The 13297-nt window shown below is 48.2% G+C and overlaps 1 protein-coding gene across 7 annotated transcripts in view; it reads right to left on the reverse strand.

Annotated features, from left to right (window-relative positions):
• The window catches only part of CADPS (calcium dependent secretion activator), a 221576-nt gene that overhangs the window by 24237 nt on the left and 184042 nt on the right, over positions 1 to 13297 (reverse strand). For all 7 annotated transcript variants that reach the window (XM_074602916.1, XM_074602913.1, XM_074602915.1 and 4 more), the window contains 4 exons: positions 12670 to 12817; positions 7286 to 7360; positions 6160 to 6243; positions 1081 to 1113 (listed from right to left, as the gene is read on the reverse strand). In XM_074602916.1, the coding sequence (XP_074459017.1) occupies positions 1081 to 1113; positions 6160 to 6243; positions 7286 to 7360; positions 12670 to 12817 (340 nt within the window). The remainder of the gene's footprint in view (positions 1 to 1080; positions 1114 to 6159; positions 6244 to 7285; positions 7361 to 12669; positions 12818 to 13297) is intronic.

Raw genomic sequence — 13297 nt, forward strand, 5'->3', positions numbered from 1 at the left:
GGCATATTTTACCAATTTTACCAAACCAAGCAAGATCTCTTACTGCTCAAGAGTTTGCTGCCTCCGTGCTGGGCTCAAGACCTGGTAATTTTGTAGGCAAAGTTTATCTTGGGCTAAGGGGATGGAAACACCGAACGCAGATGATGTGGTCCAAGATATCCGACAAATTTATCACATTGTCATGTGAGAACATGCAGAGCAATCGCATCTGCATTGAATGTACACATATACGTTATACATACAGGTCATCAAACTCAACTGAGTTATTCTTGATTTACGCTGCCCAGTCTAACTGGATGCAGGAACCGGTGTGGTATATTAAAATCTACTCCTTTTTCACTTGTAATTGCTCAGGAACTCTCTGCCTGTAAATGTTACGGTAGCCCCTTATTCCAGCCAACATTCATACATTACACTTCAACTCAATTTAAACGTAAATTTCTGGCAAGTTAAGTGCTCTGTCTAAGAACAGTAAGGGCTCTTTTCCTTATGAATCAAGGTCTAATTAGAGGAGACGATGTACAGTTTTCCTATACCAATTACAGAAAAACGGAAAAAATTATTTTCATTAACAATTTCCCAAGCACATGTTGCTAGCTCATCACCATTTCCCCAAAGTAATAAAAAAGTCATTTTCCAAAAGAGTAAAATAAACCAACAATTAGAAGAACAAAAATAAAATAGATTAGCAAATGTGTTAGATGTGTGTTGGCTCAGTTCTAACATGTCTGGACCTTTTTGTTTGGAAATTATACTGTATTTGTACAAGTCCAAATGAAGAATTAACAGAATGCACTGCTCCCGTTTTTTTTTTTAAATGTGATTCAAGCCAATTGCATAAATATGGTACCTTTTTGACACCATCTGCAAATTATTGCCTAAACAGCCTTGTGGGTCTCCATAAGAGGGTAACTGCTCATTATTAACGTCATGGAGATATTCTTTCCAGTTCAAATGTTAGAAGTGTGAAGGCCCATGGTTCGATCTTGGCTGTTAATGCATAACGTGGGTTGCTACACATGCCATAAACCAAAGCACAATGCAAATTACTATGACAGAAGTTGTTTAAATTGTGCTTACGGGTACATCCACGTATTTGGAAGCAGCCTTCACCTGTAAAAGGAACAAGAAGAGAGTTTACACCATCAGTACATTTTCAGGTCTTTGCTTTTCTTCAAACACCTGTAAGAGCTTCTCCAGCCAAGACTTGGGACAACATAATGCTGAGTGGGGGAAAAAGGGTGATAAAAACTACGTTTCCCGTCTAGGAGAATAGGCAAGGGTGGTATTTTTGTTGTTGTTTTGGAGAGGTAACTTTACTGCTGCTAACGCTCTAATAGCAACAGATGATAGTGTGGGAGTTGTGCTTCTCCCTCTTCTACTTCAGCGAGCGGGGGAAGACGGGGTTCGTAAGTAGACATCGTTATTTTCTTCGGAGGCCTCGTTCTCCGCCCGATGCCACGTGTCTCCGAAGGCAGCGCGTGTCTCTCCCACCGGGAGCCGCATCCCAGAGACCGTGGGAGACCCCGGCAGCGTGGGCACAATGGGGCCAGCAGGTACTTGCACCAGGGTGGCCACCAGAAAGTGTCCCGAGGACCTTAACTTTGCCCCCTGCCCATAGTCCCACACGCAACGTGCTTCCCCTGGCTTCGCATGCTGCAGCCTGGGACATTATTTTCCCCTTTTTATGCTGGCGCTGATGCTGGCAGGAGCTCGCAGACCGTGCTGGGGCAGCGTGCGCACGCCGCCCCACAGAGACGTGCCCCAAAGGTTTCCTGCTTCCCAGACCACAACAGCTACACTGGAGTCTCCTATGATTTTTCCCCCTGCCTTTTAAAAGATGTCATTTGAGGGAGGGAGGGTATCGGAGGGAGGGTATCAGAGGGAGGACGTTGCACTCTGCGGTGTCCTCACAAGCCGGCGGGGGCTGCAAGACCCCAGATTTACTTTGTCCCCGGTCTGCCATGCCGCAGGGCGCACATCGCCTGGCACGGGAGGCGAGGTGGCCCCCCACGTCAGGGCCAACTTTTCCAACTGAGCAGCGCCCAGCTGGCCAGAGAGACCTTTTTCCCACTGTAGCATAAGGCACCCTGTCTAGAAAGAGTACGGCTGGGATTTTCCACAACGCTTCTGCTTTTAATTAGGGGAAGCGTTGCCGGCCATCTTTGTTTGGGTGTAAAAGCTCACCTGCTTTTAAATATTTCTAAAGCTACCATTAAAACAGCCTAAATATAACACGCACACAGTTGCATCTTGGGATGAATAAATTATGTGTCCCGAATGAGAGAATGAATGTATGTGTGAGACAGAATGTGAGAGTGGGTGGAAGCACTCATATGGTGTGTGTGGGGGGTGCATAATTAAGCACAATGAGGCGATACAAAAGACCAGACTGGTGGTAATTGCCGAGGTGAAGGCTGCAAGTATTGGCAGCGCCCGGGCTGCCGAGCCGGGGGGCAAGAAGCGAGGGAAGGGCAGGAGGAGGGCACCCAGCGCCTGCCGCCGGGGTCTGGCTCTCCGAGGGGCCGGAGCACAACCCAGCGCACGAGTTTACAAAGGAGGGACCAAAATAGCGCCAAGCCCTCGCTCCCAGCGAAGAGCGACTGCTCCTCTCTCCTCCATTCCAGCCGGCTGCCTGGACACCTCGCCCTTTTCACTGCATTTATCCTCACAACTTTCTTGGGAGGCAGCGAAGTACCATCCCTTACTCCTGCCCAAGGGGAGCAGAGGAGCCCCAGCCTCCATGCGTGGAGCCCGTGGAGCTCCGGAGGAGCAGGCGGTCACGGCACTGGAGTGGAGCATCCGCCAGCAGGGCTGCCCCAGCTCTCTCCACACCAGCTCTTTTTCTGAGCCGGCAAAGCTAAACAACCAGGAAGAACGCTCGGAAAACCACGTGGCTCGACAGCCCACGGAATTGAAGCTGGGGTCCGCGCTCAGGGCCGCACTGTGCCATGCGCCTGTGTCTTCAAATATCACACGAGGCATGAATTACCGCAGCGGCACCCCGGGGAACCTGCAATCCGAGCGTGGATTTAGCACTCTTAGGTCCAGCCCGGCGCCACCGTCTCAAGCTGCCTTCTTCCCCAAAGCCAAGAGGCGACAAGTATAACTCAGTCGGTTTCCTGCGATCTCCCCTCTCCACCCACAAAAAAACCGAGCTGCTTCTCCTTCCCACTCCCCTTTAATCAGAATAATTACTTGTTTTTCTTTAAAGTCAGATTTGGCTACACTTAGTGAAATTTCCAAACTGCCGGATGTTGTGTGATTTTTGCTAGGCTGCCGTTTTTCACAAAGTATGTGACTTTGCCATGAAACGTCTCAGTTTACCATACAAATTTTGCGCAGAACAAAAATAAGATCTTTTACTTCTGTCTTCCTCGGGTAATATGCAGTCTTTAGTTTTAATTACCGTAGGTGTAATTCCCCGCCTACAGAGGCCATCCAGATTAAAGGGAATTTTAGCAGCTGTCATTCCTGTGACTCAGTGGATCTGCACATGCAGACGCCCAGCCAGGGCCTGGGCTGCTGCCGCTGAGATGCACTTAAATGTAGCAACAAACAGAAGAAAAAAAAAAAAAAAAAAGAAGTCTGGCCAAATTTAGAAGGGTATTTTCCTCTCAAAGTGCTCTGCAAGGAGAAGTGGCTAGTGAGAATTTATTAGGACAACAGATGCATTAATTTTATCTTGAATTTCGAGGCAAGAATTGGAAATGAGGATATCCTACTAGGTGATAAAACTGTCTGTCACAAGACCCCCGATTACATGTCACTCGCAGAGCGCCTGGAAAACACGCGATGAAAGAAGTCAGTGGAAGGGGGTGGGAGACTAATGCTTTCTAGAGCTCAGCGGCTTGGACCATCACACTTTGTTGTATTTGTTCAGACAGGGAAAACGTGGGAGGTGGTGCAAGCATGCTGTAACAAGAGAGAGTTTCTCTATTTATCGTTGCAAAGACTAAACACAGCAAATCCCATTACTACTGGAGGGAAGGGAGACTTTCTAAGCCCAGTGCCAAGGGGGTCAGGGCTGCTCCTCTGCCTCCTCCTGCCGCTGGTGCTGCCCAGTGGCTCCCAGTAAACGAGGGGGCCAAAGGGAGAAAGGAGCAATCCTGCTCCTCCACAGTGCGCCCAGCCTCCTTGCTGGGGCTGGGGGCTCAGCACCTTCCTGGGGACGTGCACAGTAACTATTTGGATGCACACCCCTTCCCAGCCGGAATCTCAGGAAATTGAAGCTATGGAGCTGGGCTCAAGGGCTGTGGGGCCGTCGGAGCAGGACAGACCCTTTTGCTGCTGCTGGGGCAGTTAATTGTCAGTAAGTGCCTGAGGAGCAGCAGAGTGAGGATGCTTGACCCCCATGTACCTACGTGCTGCCTCCCCACGGGTGCCCAGAGCCCGTGTGCGGCCGGGGGCTTCGCTCAGCAATCGAAGGGAGCAGCACTCGGCAGCGTAAACAGTAGGATGTGGTGGGAGCAACGCAGCATCAACCGTGGAACAGCTTGGATTCGGGGAGAAGGAAGGGCTGCACATTACACTGTCTACCCGGGCTGATGCTGGTACTTCTGATGCTTGAAAAGCTGCCGCCTCCGCATCCTCTGCTGCTGGCACGCGAGCATCTCCTAACCCCCAGCAGCGCTGGGACGAGGGAAGGTATCCACCCCAAGCCATCCCCTGCACCCCCGGGGCTGTAACCACGCAGGGGTTATCCTGGGAGAGCAGCTGCACCGCAGGGCAGTGCGTGGGACACCCTCCTTCCCCTCCTTCTCCGAAGAACAAAGTGCCTCCAGCACACCTGAGAAGTAGTGACGCTTAGTTTGAACCCCATGGCGGCGTAGATAACCTGCCAGACTGTGTGTGCACGCAGCTGCCTGCGAGCAGTTTCTGGCCTCAGCTGGTGAGCCCTCCTACATCCTTTCTTACCATCCCTCTTCCCGATGGATCCTACAAAATGACCTCACACTCCGCAAAAAGGGCCCAAGAGTAGCAAACAACAGACAATCGCGAGTAGCTCAGACAATGCCTGGAAGAGATTTTGGAAACCCTTCCCAGTTTGCAGAGCAGTGCCTTCTGCTGCCCGCCCAGTCTCCGTCAACAAGCCGGGGCAGGACAGGCTGCACACGCGGGCAGCGGGGCCGGGGGGTGAAAGTGTTACTGCAACTTTCCCAGCAAGCCCAGACACAGGCGTTTGGGTGCAGACCAGTCTGTGAGCTGAGCTAAGAGAAGCCACGCTTGCAAAGAGACACCCTCATAAACTTTCTGGCTTGCATTTCCAGAAGACCGTTGAAAATCATAAAATCATAGAAGTGTCCAGGTTGGAAGGGCCCTTTCAGATCATCGAGTCCAACCATCAACCCAACAGTGACAAAACCACCACTAAACCGTGTCCCCCAGCACCACATGTACCCATCTTTTAAATACTTCCAGGGATGACGATTCCACCACTTCCCTGGGCAGCCTGTTCCAATGCTTGACAACCCTTTCAGCTGCTACGTGTTTGTCCCAAGAAGTTGTCACAACACTTTTCTGGACTACAGCTCACATTGCTAAACCCTTGTGGATAGTGAGGCCACTTTTGCATGGATATTGTTCTTGTCCTGTGCTGTTCTAGGAAATATGTAATGGGATGAGCTGTGGATTGGTTCTGCAATGTTGGGGAGAAACGTGTCATGAGAGGCACCACGTGCTGCGTAATCTCATGGCATTTCCTCCACCTTGTTCTCTTTTAGAAACACGAAGACACTCCTTAAATCTCCCTTATTTTGCTTTTCACTTCTTAAGATGCTCACTGTTATGGCCAGAAGCATGAAAGGAACACACCTGCCAGGCAAGGTGGCAATGAAGCAACTTCTTTAGTTAGGGAAATTGCGTGTACAGTGCAAGGATTTTTTTCCATTATTTTTTCATCCTCAATGGAATAAACTCCACCGGCCTGAATGATGACTAGAGATAGCTTTACACTGTCCTACAATAAGATGGCCCGTGCATCTTGGGTGTTTATGTACTGTATATCTGCATACAGGATGTGTATTCATGGGGGGGTTACAGTGTCCAAACATCACAGAATGTCGGAGTTATTATGTAGCTGATCTAGTCCTGGGAGAGCAGGAGATTACAACTCAGGGGGGAAAAAAAAGAAGAAAGGCAAATATTTTCTGTACTTACAGTAAATGACAGGAAAGAAGAAAACAAAGTTCCTTCATCGTATCTAGACAGTTTGGCCAAGACTCCTTCCAAAATGGTGACAAACTATGAAGACAAAAAAAACACTGCAATTATTTTTAATAATTGAGCAAGGGCGTAAAAATCAGCATCAGCTTCAAAGAAGTCAGCTGAGCTCTCAGCATCACCAACCTGTCCCCGAGCACAGCGGACCGGGGAGCGGGGAGAACGGAGCATTGCCTTTGGGGTGCTACATCTCGCTGGGTGGGAATCACCCCTCGGTGTCGTGGGTGACACTGGGGACAGGAGGTGGGTTGCCATGTGGGGGTAAGCCAGTGCAGCCTCTCCGGACAGGGAAGCTGGTGGCTCTTGCTCCCAGTACACAGTGTCAAACACGCAGCTAGTTGGGTATTCTTGCAGAAGAATCGAACTGGCATATGTTGGCGGATTATGTTTAAAGGTCTCCACTGTATAATAGGGATGACTTGTTCTCCAAAAGTTTGAAACTAGCGGAAAACACACCCCACCATCTTTCTCCCTACGTACCAATTCCCCTCTGTGTTAGCGCAGCACACCAGACCTACACAACAACCCATGGGAAATGCTGGCAGCTGAGCTAGAGGAGCCGACTCTGATGAAAAACAATTTCCAAACAATTAAACCTGACATTTTGGAATGTATTTCCCACTACCGTCACCTCTAAATTAATTTCTTAGAAGAGCATATGGCGATCTCGCACAAGACGAGTTATTTTGTCCGCACAACCCTATGCGTAGGAGTGGTGACCACCTCGGTGTGCCACCCCAACGTCTACGCAGAAGCATTTAGCAGTGCCACCCCCTGACTGCAGCTACCCTCGGTGCCGCGGGGTGATGCTGACCACGGGGTGTTACCCCCATCCCTTAAAACCACTGCTGGCCCAGTACGGCAATCCTGCTAGCAGCATATTACATCTCACGCAGTTCCTAATCATCAAAGAGTCACCACGAAAGGACTGGGAGATGTACGATCTTGCCTGTGAGAAACAAGAAGCCAATTCAACATCTTAATGTGTCACATTTTAATGGAAACGCACATATTAAAAACGCAATGTTAACAGTGAATCACTTCACCTGAAGCCGAAGGTTACCTTTGCCACTAGGAGTGTTATCATTTCTTTGACGGTTTCCTCAATTAGCTCATCTATTTTTGAATGGTACTGGTGCTAAAGAAAAATAAAAGGAGAGGGGGAGGAAAATATTAGCATTGATCACAGGCAAGAGCTCTACGGTTGTCAGCCTCTTCCCTCGGTAAACTGCAATACGTGGTATTAAACCGAAGAATTATGCAGCTTATTACCCTGCGCTCTGCTATAGCGGCCAGTGATTACCTACACCTACAGGAGAGACCTTGAACTCAGGAGAAGCTTACACGCTGCGTTCAGCAGGCACACGGCTCAAGTTAAGCACTTGTTTAAACGCCTCGCTCGGTGACTATAGGACAGAGATAAAACTCCCAACAAACCAAGACGAGCCTTTCCGTCCCAGGAAAAGACAGCAGGCGGTGCGGCCCCCAGCCCCCGGGTGTGAGCAGATCCGGCCGCAGGAGCCCAGAACCGGCTGACCAGCGGCAGCGCCGGCGGCATCAGCCTTCCCGAGTCTTCAACCCAATTTCTGCACATGCCAAACCTCGCTTAGCTCGGGAGCTCTGACGCAATCAGCTGCAATATGGCTAGAATAGGTACTAAAATACAGTCTTCCACTAATTTAGAAAAGACCTGTTTCCAATACAAGATTTAATTAGTGAAAACATACAGTATATTCTTATTTTCAATGGACTGAGAAAATACTGATTATGACTGCTTTCCAACACAAAACATTTGATTTTTCAGTCAAACATTTCAAGCACTGGTGCTAGTCACTATATTCATTACCACTTGGCATTAATATTGTTTTAAAATGTTAACATCAAATCACATTGAAAGAGACAAATCTGCTTTAAATACTAATCAGACTTTGGGAAGGAAGACTGCGAGGGCTTTACAAATGCTAGATGTTGGTCTCAGTGCCTGATCGGCAGCCTCTGAACTGCTCCACAGTTTGGGGATTTTTTTTTTTTTGTGACAGTAACATATTAATACAGGAATTTAGAAAAAAAGAAAATAAAAGTAGGACGCACTTACCCACTCTTTAGCAAACTTTTCAGATGATTGGGGACAGAAATAAAGAGGAAAGTGCAAAAGACAGGAAAAAGAACATATGAAGATAAACAATAAATAAACGAAGATCTTTAAAAAAGAAAAAGGGACATATGAGAACAGCAGCATCATGCACAGAAAGAATAAGCAATGGAAAATGAAACGTGATCAAAGCCTCTTTTCACTGAAATATGAGAGATGGCTACCTGTAGTATTTGCAGGTGGTAGCACCGGGGGAAGGGAGGGGATTGTACCTAACCGCTGACAGTCTCTTATGGTTTGGTTTCGCTGTGAGGGGAAGGCGACGGGCTGTGGACAGGGAGGGATGAGAATCGGGGCAGCTGTGCACCCTCCACGGGAGGTGCCCGAGGGCGATCCCGGCGGTAGGGCAGGGCAGACGGTGCAGCTCTCCCTGGCCAAGGACCCGGCTGGGGCCACCCGGAGCCTGACCCACGCAGGAGGACAGGCTGGCACCGCCACGCCACGGGCAGGGGAAAACGTACATCAACAAGTAAGGGATACTTGCATCTGCAGTTCCTATTTCCATGTCCTGCTTTGCAGGTCAGACATATATATATATACACGAGTTCCTCACAGGGACCATAGCTATGATTAATCTGTTTAACGTAGCATTAGCCCTTATCAGCTCCCAGGGTTGAGCTGGCCGTTCCCAGCACAGCTGGAGATGTAGCTGCGGGATGACAGGGACCTGTAACAGCTGGGTACGGGTAGGAGCTGCTGATATCCTTGGCACACACAGCCGGGACCTCCTAAGGGAGATGAAGAAGGGATTGTGGGGGTGTCTTCCCCATGATGTGTTCCTGCTGCTGCTGCATTTTCTGCGTGCATGGAAGACCTCGCAACCAAGGAGTCAGCTAACTGCTTTCATTGGGTAAATCATGAGTTTTAACTCAAAACTGGCTAGCTACGTGCAAAACAATACACTGGGAAATGCACTGACCAATGCATTTCCCACCAAAAGCTTGTTTAAAAAGCAACTAAGAGCCCTGCCGGAATAAAACCGCAGCTCTGGGAGCAGGAGAGGGCCTTGTGCGGTGTTGGTAGGACCCTGACCGCTCGTTCCCATTGCGGCCGCAGTCCCTAGGGCAGATTTGGACCCGGTGCCAGGGCCGGTGGCTGTGCAGAACAGGGCCCGAGAGGCTGTGGGTCCTGCCCTGGGCAGCCCCAGCGATGCGCACCCATCGCCACCCACCCTGCGGCCCCAGCTCCACCTTGGGATGACCAGCATTGGCCAGGACGGGGCTGGAGAAGGTGAAGGTTTGGAAAACCACTGCCTGGTACTGCTTTCACAGGCGCCTGGCTCGTAAACCAGCGCTTCCAACAGCTCCTTCTGCATTTCTTATGAAAACGCCCAAGGTTAAAGATCGCATAACTGGTTTGCTTTACCCAGCATAGCCCCCACCTTCGATCGAGTTCATCGCAGCTTTCTATTAGCTCAATTATTACAATCCATAATCAGTGCACTACAATGATTCAACTTGACTTTATGTGATGAGTATCTTGCCTTGTCATGTAACAGATTGTGTGTACGTTGTATTTCTCTAAGGACCATCTGACCTTAGATATTAAATAGAAACATACTAGACCAACTGAGAAACATTTAATACATACATTTATCCCCTTAGATGTATTAAAAATTCAGAGGAAAAATAAATATTTAAGATGGTAAAGTATGTTTACCAAATGTTTTAACAGCTGCCTTTAGAGACAAGGAAATGGAAATGAAACGATGGGTGTTTGTTTCACAGGGTAATGCTCGCAAAATGCATTCAAGTATCTGTCAACTTGAGTGTCATTGAAGGTGGTCTTAAAGGGAAGGCCATTGGGGTGGGAGGGAAACCGCAGGAGCCAGGTCAAATAACGTGTCGAGAGAGTCTCTGCTCACGTACAGCTTGGACCAGAAAAATCAGAAAAATCAGCTTGGTCAGAAAAAATCAGTGGTTTGTATCTAACCAAAACGTCTGCTCCAGCTAGGTCTGGGCAGGCGCCCCTGCCTGAGCACCGCGGTGGGCAATCTGAGCCCTTTTTGCTGCTTTTGAACTGTCTGCAAAGGGACCGTGTATTTTAGGAGCCAGGTGGTGGCTGTGGCACCGAGCGTCCATCCCTCCCTCCCCGGCCCTCCCTCCCCAGCGGGGCTGCCGGTGTTCACGCACCGGGGACGGGGGACTGAGGGACTCCACGATCACAGACCCATCTCCCCAAATTATGCAGGAAAACACAGGCTCGAAACCCACTTTCTCATCGTTCTGCTGTCTATCTGACTGTCTCATCATTTCCACCGGGGACGGGAAGAGGCGGGGTGGCATTTTGTCCTCCCCTCGTGGGCTGTAATGACAGATCTATATCTTAACTTTTACCCCGCCCCAGCACGACCATCTCAGTGCACAGGCTTAGACAGCTTCAAGAAGAGGAGATGGAGGTAGCCGAAATACAAAGTGGCACGAACGAATGGAGGGGGAGGTAGGATGCTCATTAAAAGGAAGGAAAGAAAAAGGGAGAGTGTATAAAATACTGCAGCCCTCAATGGTAACTTATGCACCGATAATTTACATCTGCTTTACAGGTCTATTAGTTCAGCTATCTGTTAAAAACCTCTGCTTGCCACAGGAGACAGGCTGTCTCCAGGCTGCCATACCAAACACCTTCTGGAAGCGGCACAGGCAGATTTGCAGAGCGAACCCCGGCTGCGGATGAGAACCTGCTCCCCTCTCGCTGGCGGTTTGACTCAGGCCGAACGTGCAATGCGACCGATGCTCAAAATCTGGAGGAAACTGTGGCAAGCACTGAGCATCACAAGTTAGCATGGGAAGATGCAGCCAGTGCCCTGTCACACTATATCCAGACGCAGCTAACATTACCAGTCTCGTGCCATCGGTTATACTTAATACTGACAATTAAGTCAGTAATTAATACTTAACCTGACAATTTATTGGATGCAATGAGCTTGTTCTGTCATGATATTGGAATCTGCTTGATCTCCAAAACATCCTGGTCCCCAGGGACTGTGCTAGTGTAACGCACAAGGGTTTGAGCCTGGTTTGCAGTGGGGAGAATCGCAACCATGGACCTTCCTGGCTGACGGGGCGCTGCCAGGGCAGATGCTGCAGCAGCTGCGGGCTGAGGGATTTGGGGAGACAAGTGGGTATGAATATGGAACAGAAAATGATGGAGAAGTTCATGTCCAGGCTCAGACAACAAAATCCCACTCAAGATCTGCCTCAGCTGAGCTGGAGGACGAAGGAAAAACCTGATGATGAGCAGCCTGAAACCTCTCTTGCAAGGTGACTGTCACAAATAAAATGTCCTAACGGAAACATGTATAAGAAAAATAAAAAGAACAGCTGGGTCTGATCCAAACACCACTGACACCAGGGCAAGGACCCCTGCTGCATCCAGCGGCCTTTGGAGCAAGTCCTCCCAGAGGAACAGGGTGAGGTAAACAACCGAAAAACGAAACACAACTGGCAATGATTCACTGCAAAATCTGACCATGGAAAGTTGTAGCGAAAGGGCTTATCCAGGAAATGCTGACAAGCAGCAGGATAGGGGCGCCAACAAGTATTTGTGAATTTATTCTAGACTGGTATATGAATATTTAATTTGGCTTGAAGCCACTGTAGCAAAATGATCATTATGATGCATTTAATCTAGTCCAATTTACCATGTCTTTCTAATTCACAGATCAATTCACAGAAACTTCAGAAGAAAAAATGGCTTCAGAAGAAAAAGATATATCAGCAGTTAACTGAAACAGGTTTGTTGTTTGCCAACTTGAGCCATTAAGAACTTGGAATTCCAGGACCATCAAGTGTGCTGATCATAGCCAGTACTCAAGGAAGTCACAGCAGCTGGAATTTCAGTTTACTTTTGGAAGTTATCTATTTTGGTGGTTTTTTGTTTTGTTTTGGGTTTGTTGTTTTCTTTTTTCTTTCAAGCATCACAGCAACAACACTTCTGTTTGCCTTATGTTTGTCTACAGAAAATAGTCATATACAGAAAGTGTGTTGCCGGCACCTGGCTCCAAGGTGCAGTTAATGACTTGATCTGTGTGGTCACGATGCATCAACCAAGCTTGAGAGATACCTTATGCACACCACGGTCCTTCCAAAAAGTCACTCCTAAGTGCCAGCAATTCTGAATGTGTATATTAATTACATTTATTTGAGAGCAACCCCCTGCACGTTCATCTGCACGCTCTATGCGGAAAGGGTAAATCCACAACTGGTAACACCTCTGACACTAGCACAACAGGAGATAGGAAAATTCATGACATCATTGCCTTAAAAAGCTGTGAAAGGAAGAACCTGCATTTTTACCTCTTGGCCCATTTCCATACTGCAAAGCTTTGTTGACTGAGCTTTGGCATCCACCATGACATTAAACATGGTGCATATTGATTGAGGGACTCGGAAATCTGTTGACCGGCTGGTTTTCTGCAGCTTTACTTCAAATGCAATCCTGGTTCTGTTAAGGGAAGTAGAAAAAGACGTTTCAGTTGCTTTTAGACATACTGAAGCTAGTAATAATGTGAAACAATGCTGAGAAGAGTTCAATAAACCAGAAAGCCACATGCTGCTGGGAGCGTTGTAGTGCAATTGTTACAAATGTGCTTGTACTAAAAACGATTTTCCAGTTTAAAGAGAAATCCACTTTCCAGAATACACACTATTTATAAAGTGTGCAACAGCCTCAGTGAAACCATGACTTTCTCATGCTTGATAAACAGTGTGATGATGTTACAAACAGCAGTGTCAACGTACACCTATAATTTGATTGCATTAGCTGATTTATAACCACAGACAAATAGCAAGCCTGACGCATTAAAGGAAGCTCCTATTGCTCCATGATACCAATTACAAATAACAGAAGCACATTCACCGCTTGACTGAAAGGACACTGCCAGATCACTGCATTTTTAGGTCTACATCATTTTATTCGCTTGCT

Source organism: Larus michahellis, chromosome 10 (genome assembly GCF_964199755.1).
Source record: "Larus michahellis chromosome 10, bLarMic1.1, whole genome shotgun sequence".
Taxonomy (NCBI): domain Eukaryota; kingdom Metazoa; phylum Chordata; class Aves; order Charadriiformes; family Laridae; genus Larus; species Larus michahellis.